The 7,065-nt window shown below is 40.3% G+C and overlaps 1 protein-coding gene across 1 annotated transcript; it reads left to right on the top strand.

Annotated features, from left to right (window-relative positions):
• Positions 1–556: 556 nt before the first annotated feature.
• Positions 557–6,803, top strand: SOCS4 (suppressor of cytokine signaling 4). The gene is made up of 2 exons (XM_075193530.1): positions 557–697; positions 5,052–6,803. The coding sequence occupies exon 2, from the start codon at positions 5,120–5,122 to the stop codon at positions 6,413–6,415; it is 1,296 nt and encodes a 431-aa protein (XP_075049631.1). The 5' UTR covers positions 557–697; positions 5,052–5,119; the 3' UTR covers positions 6,416–6,803.
• The last annotated feature ends 262 nt before the right edge of the window (positions 6,804–7,065 follow it).

Raw genomic sequence — 7,065 nt, 5'->3', positions numbered from 1 at the left:
CCCAGCATGATACTGATATATTACAGATTATATATTGAACTAGCACAGAGGAAGGCAACCTGTGTCTCTCCAGCTGTTGTGGAACTATAAGTCCCAGCATGACACTGATCTATTAGTGGTTATATATACTGACACAACTATAAACTAGCACAGAGGGAGGCAACCTGTGTCTCTTCAGCAGTGGAACTACAAGTCCCAGCATGATACTGATATATTACAGATTATATATTGAACTAGCACAGAGGAAGGCAACCTGTGTCTCTCCAGCTTTTGTGGAACTATAAGTCCCAGCATGACACTGATCTATTAGTGGTTATATATACTGACACAACTATAAACTAGCACAGAGGGAGGCAACCTGTGTCTCTTCAGCAGTGGAACTACAAGTCTCAGCATGCCCTGCCACCTAGTGGCTTGCCAGGCTGGAGATGAAACGTATATGACCTGACAGAAAACTAACAGTGTTGATACTTTTAACTTGAGCAACTAAGAGGTTAAACATAAAACCCCTTCCCGCGGTGCACGCTGGGAGGGCTGTGCTGGAGGACTCTGGGTAATGTAGTTCTGAGCACAGGAAATGGCAGCCTGGGCTGAGAGCTGCTTCTTCTTCCTGTGTGGTTGCAAAATGTTCTCTGTCTTTGTTCTGTTGGCTGCACAGAGAGCAGCCTGAGATCTGGTGGTCTGGCTGGGTTATAAGGTAAGAGAGCAGCTATGGGGGTCTATGGTGGGTGTTACTGTATATCAGGGTTATATATGGATATATTCTGGGTTCCCTGAGACTTGTTGTCTCCCCAGCTGCCCTTGTACTGTAATGTGCATTATCCTACAGCACAAACCACTGCATGCTTCTACCTGTCATATGCAGATATCTGTCTTACAGTATCAGAGCCCAGCTCCATGTATGCAACTTACTTATACAATACTATCTTTATATTTGTATTTTTAATATAGTATTTTCATTCTGTAAAGTCCATTATATCAGTAAAACAATAATTGTTAAAAAAAAAACATCTAAAGCATATTATTCTGTGACAGGTATTCTGATTTTCTGCATGATGTCATTTAACGATAAAATAATAACATAGATTAGTTACTACAAAATAGGTTTTATTTATTTTTGTTACTAATCGTCTTAATATAGGTTATCACTACTACCTATCTATCCATTGAGAAGATTTCCACATCTCTTGCATAGACGGGACACACTAAATAGCTCATCCACTTTTGTCAAACAGTCTTTGGCTGCTGCTGATCTTCTTGGTACTAGAGGCTTACAATCGTTTTCTGCATCATGCGATCGAATGATTTGCAGCACATGTCCAATGGACCATATTTTCCTGCACTGTTGGAAATTACTGATTATGTTGGCATTGAACTGTTATTTGAACGGAATCTGGTAGTTCCCTATTGAGTCACTGCATGAAACTGTAGTTGAAAAATATTATTATTTTAAGCCATTGTACAGAAATTAACATTTATTTTTTTCTTCGAAAGCCCAGTCTATATCCCTCTAAAAAAAAATAATGGTATGGATTCTCTAGATACATCTGAATTTTGCTTTTATTATATATATTTTTTGTTTTTCTGCACAATAAGGTTTATAACTGTGCTGAACTAATTCTGCTCAGTTGTATTGCGTTTGTCTGTAGTAGTGAATGTGAAATTTGCTGTCAGAGTTTAACCATGACAATAAAACAAGTTTATTTTGAACTATCCAATGCACAAAGGAGTGAAGCATCTATTAATAAGTGTATCATTTAGGAAAGGCAGATAGATGTGTGATTACATATCATTTACAGCAATTCTATCGGAAGTCAGTAATTAATAATTTAGCACTCTTGCAGCAGAGGCAACAAGGAAACGTATAAATTGGTAGATTGCACTGTGTGCTTTTACTTGAATGTCCGAACTCTGAAAATCATTCAGTAGTTGCCCATCGCACTGAGCCATATTTCTGTGAAATCTATTCTAAACAGCTATTTTACCCTCCAAGACCGCAAGTGAAACGCAACCCCTCTCACTCCCTATACAAAGTATTATAGACATTTGTATATGAGTATATTTTACAAATTTTTAAGCATTATATGATTTGCCAACAAATTAAATACTAGTAATGTGGATTTTTGCATCATTGTTAATTCGCCTTAGTTTTACTGCCCCACAGAACTTGCTGCCTTAAACAGTTGCATCATTATATGCACATCCCTTAATTCCTATCCATGTCACTAACTTTCAGCAATAAACAATATACCTTATTAGCGTCTATATATAACATACATACAGAGCATTTCACCCCAAGACACAGAAGCTCAGCAACTGCAAGGGACCTTAATCAATGTCTTTGTCACTTTTGTGGGTCTGATGGGGTAACTCTTGTAAGTGCGATGTCCCTTTGTTTCTGCGTTGAACGAGTCTCCTCTCCATTCAGTTAGTTTTGTCCTGCTCAGTGGTTCAGAAGTACTCGTGTTTATTTTTGCTTTAATTCTCTCTCCATGGGGTCAGCAATCCTTCAATCGCCACCTCACTCAGTGTATAAACTTCATTGCGTATAAAGGCGCGTATTACGGTTGTAACGTGAATCTATATGAAACAAAGTTTATATATCCGGATTGTTTAGATATGCAGAAAGACAGCAAGACTACATGTTAAGAAACTGGACCGATGGCCTGAAGAGCTTACAATCTGTTTGTGATCTATTTATTTATATACATACTTTTTTCGTTGTTGTACGGAATATCTACATCTGTAGGGAGGGCCGAATGTTATAATTAGGGTATGTATCCTATACAAATTTGCCTGTGACTGCATACATCAGAGTTCAGCCAAATCAGATCTGATCATAGAGACCATTAATCCCTATGGGAAAGGTACTGACCGGACCAAATATATACAAGTACGTCCAGGTACTTCCCATGAAGATTACAAGTAATGATCACTACAATCGGATCACTTCATGCTGAGGTCAACACGGTGGCTCAGTGGTTATCACTTCTGCCTCCCAGCGCTGGGGTCATGAGTTTGATTCCCTAATATCACTCCAAAAACATACTGGTAGGTTAGTTGGCGGCTGACAAAATTGACCTGTGTGTGTTAGGGTGTTTAGACTATAAGCTCCAATGGGACAGGGACTGATGTGAATAACAAATATTCTTTGTACCGCGCTGCGTAATTGATGGCGCTATATAAATAAATGGTGATGATGATGTGGTCACTATATACTGAATGCTACATGATTGGTCCGGATGGGAATCGCAGTCGAATTTGTAGTGGGTGTGTATTAAAATTAGAGGCACTTTTATGGTTGTGAGATTCATTGTTTCTAATTAAAAATAAATAAGTATAGAATAAAAATGTGGAAACCACAGTATACTATAATATTTATATATTAGATGTTCTTATTTTGTTCTATTAGACCTGGAATCATAAATATACTTTCATTCATCAGGCTGCCTCGTTTAAATTCTCGGCGCATCTTCTGTAGCATGAAGTCAGCAAAAAGATGAATATTATTTGATTGGGAGAGAGAGGCCGAGCAGGTTACAGAAGTCTAGATAATGAATCCAGCAGCAGATTTTATGAATGAGCTCATTATGGATTCATAAGGTGCTTTTCCATTCAGGAAAAGACGATTTGTCATCCTTGCTCGGTTTGCAATGTCTGTAGACATTTTGTCTTTTTTTTTGTTTTATTTTAGAAAATGGTTTATTATTATTATTATTATAATAATATTATAATTATTATTATTAATAGGTAGCACGTTGCTTCCCGTCTCCCAGCTGTGGTTCAGCTTCGTCCTTTTATCCTTTTATTTTGTTTTTCTTTGGCCTCCGGCAGCAAATGTTCCCCAGAATGGACTTTCCCCATCTGTATAATCCGTAGAACTTGTCCTGACTTGTCAGGCTGTTGTCTGCTAATGGATATTTGGGAGAGAGCGAGATAGCTTATCCCTCGAGGGTCCAGTAATTCATTGTGAAATGATATTACACAGAAACATTACTTATTTTAGAAACATTTGGGGCATTTCATGAAAAACTGGTAACTCTTCACTATAGTGCTGGACACATAGCGACCAATCGGATGTCTGCTTTTATTTTCTATACTGTACTGGAAAATATGATATCTAGATTCTGATTGGTTGCCGTGGGTTACACCACCTTTTGTGCATCTTTACTAATGTTTTGCAGGGTACTTGTTGAATTAAATGTAGATATTCTCAGACATTGCTTTATGCATCCAAAAAATAATTAATATTTTTTTAATATCGGTCCCGTTGAAGCTTACAATCTAAATTCCCTAACACCCACAAAACCAGACTAGGGTCCATTTTGTGAGAAGACAATTAACCAACCAGTATGTTGGACTATGGGAGGAAACCCACGCAAACCTGGAGAGAACATACAAACTCCACACAGATATGACCCCAAGCTTTGTTAGGCAGCAGTGCTAACCACTGAGCTGCCCCACTCAGCTAGACTAGAAGGGCCTTTGTCATTAAGGAAAGTAAGGCAAAAAAAGGAGTAAGTGTTCTATGGTACAAACCTTGTTACAATGCAAGGGGTGCAAATTAGTTTATTATTTTGCACGTCAGGAAAACACTGGCTGTTTTTTCATCTAGCACACAAATAATTACTAGCTTTATATTTACACTGAAATTTAAAGTTGATCTAGGACATGCCCTATCCCAACTTTAAATCTGTCCCCACATTTTAAATTTACCTTCTCCTCCAATGCAACATGGTTTTGCCAAGGTGTAAAGTTACTCCTTTTTTATGCTTTACTCTCCTTAATGGCCCAAAGTGAGTAAATTTTAAATCTGAGGTAAAAAGTTGGTGTTTCCTGAAAGATCTTTATTTCTGATCAGATCTTGATAGGGTTGAATGCTTATCTGTAAAAATTAGTAGTTGCTCTTACTTTATTAGGTACCATTTAGATTTAGCTGACAGTTTACCATTAAAAGCCAGATAAAATTGCCTTCTCCTGTAGCAAACAGGAATATTTTATGCTCTTGTCAATGACCACTTAACTAACGATTTTATTATATCAACATACAGATTTTTCCTGAATCGAGGAGGAGAGTAAGAACCACTCAACATCAATAGGAGCGTTCCTTAGTATTACCATGGCTGAAAACATTGAAGATAAGCTCAGTAATCTCGATGTCCGACCTAAGAGCGGCCGTAGTCGAAGTGCGGACAGGAAAGACGGATATGTTTGGAGCGGAAAGAAGCTTTCCTGGTCGAATAAAAGCGGGCATTCGTCTCACGGGGATGCCGTGTACGCGACGGACAAGACTGATGACCCCCCGAAGAGCCAAGAGAGGAAGCATAGCTGTTCCTCTATCGAAATCGATCTAGAACGTTCGTGTGGACATAAACTCTTAGGCCGATCTTTGAAGCAGAAATTGCAAGACGCCGTAGGGCAATGCTTCCCCATAAAGACTTGCAGCAGCCGCCACTCCTCCGTGTTGTCTTCCAGGAGGAAAATTCATATAAGTGAACTAATGCTGGACAAGTGTCCCTTTCCCCCGAAGTCGGACCTGGCCTACAGGTGGCACTTCATCAAAAGACACACTGCCCCCGTCAGCCAAACGCACCAGCAGTGGGTAGTAAAAGACGCTCCTAAGGTGGAACTGCTAGCGCTGGCTTTCCAGGACTGCGATGGGGAAGAGACCGTTTCGTCAGATGGGCAGGCCCAATCCTTTGACGTAACCACGGGCACAATGAAGTCGGTCACCACCAAAGCCTTGAGAAGCGGCAAGGAGGACAGCGATATCGACTCGGACGACGAGGTCCTCACGCTGTGTACAAGTTCTCGAAAGAGGAACAAGCCCAAGTGGGATATAGATGATGAGACCTTTCAGGAAGTCACCCCACCGAAATATCACACCCAGATCGATTACGTCCATTGTCTGGTGCCAGACCTCTTTCAGATCAATAATAACCCATGTTACTGGGGAGTAATGGACAGGTATGCCGCGGAGGTCCTCTTGGAAGGAAAGCCGGAAGGGACATTTTTACTGAGGGACTCGGCCCAAGAAGATTACTTGTTCTCCGTAAGTTTCAGGCGTTACAGCCGCTCCCTCCACGCCCGGATCGAGCAGTGGAACCATAACTTCAGCTTCGACGCCCATGACCCGTGTGTATTCCACGCCCCTAACGTCACGGGTTTGTTGGAACATTATAAGGATCCCAGCTCCTGTATGTTCTTCGAACCTCTTCTCTCCAGCCCCCTACACAGGACATTCCCCTTTACCCTTCAGCATATATGCAGAACAGTTATTTGCGGTGCCACAAATTACGATGGTATCGATGCCCTGCCGGTCCCTTCTTCCATGAAACTTTACCTGAAAGAATATCATTACAAGTCAAAGGTTCGCGTCCGCCGGGTAGACCTACCGGAACGGCATCAGAAGTGATAACTAGATATACCTATATTGAATATTGTTTTGTTGTTGGACTCTTTTGTCGCTCAGGACCCCGTGTTTTGAAACCTCCTTGGCTAAGAAGCCATAATGGTTGAGGGATGGCACTCACTAATGTGGCGTTTCTGCTTTCAAAGTATCCTAACAAATGACAAGCTGACAAATATTAGAGGCTTATACTAGGAAAACATCCAAAGAGAAGTTGGAATTCTCTCCCTCTTAAATTATGTGATTATAACATTGTTTGATGGGCTTGGCTGCTATAGACTTGTATTTATGCTCATATAATAAAATGGCGGCCATTTTGTTGAATCTGAGGTAATTTGTCGCTTATAAAGTGTTATTAAAACTGGAATGATATCCCGATCCAGTGATTTCACTACTAACGTGTATAGTCTGCTTTCTTAAGAGGGGTGAACAGTGTGTTGCACACTCCTGTGTGTTGCTGGATTTCACATATTAAAAAGCAAGGGATATAGGTATGTGTATGTTGGTGCCATTTCAGCTGACAAAATGGCTTCCTCTTCAACTGGTGCACATTAAGGGCCTTGCTGACGAGAAAAATATTGTGGACTATTTAACAAAATGATGCTATGGGCGCAAATGGTCTGTAACCCGTAGCAACCAATCAAACATTTGCTCTC

The sequence above is a fragment of the Mixophyes fleayi genome, chromosome 12, assembly GCF_038048845.1.
Source record: "Mixophyes fleayi isolate aMixFle1 chromosome 12, aMixFle1.hap1, whole genome shotgun sequence".
In the NCBI taxonomy this organism is placed as follows: domain Eukaryota; kingdom Metazoa; phylum Chordata; class Amphibia; order Anura; family Limnodynastidae; genus Mixophyes; species Mixophyes fleayi.
The sequence above is the reverse complement of the archived record's forward strand: the minus strand, read 5'-3'. Positions and strand labels throughout refer to the sequence as shown.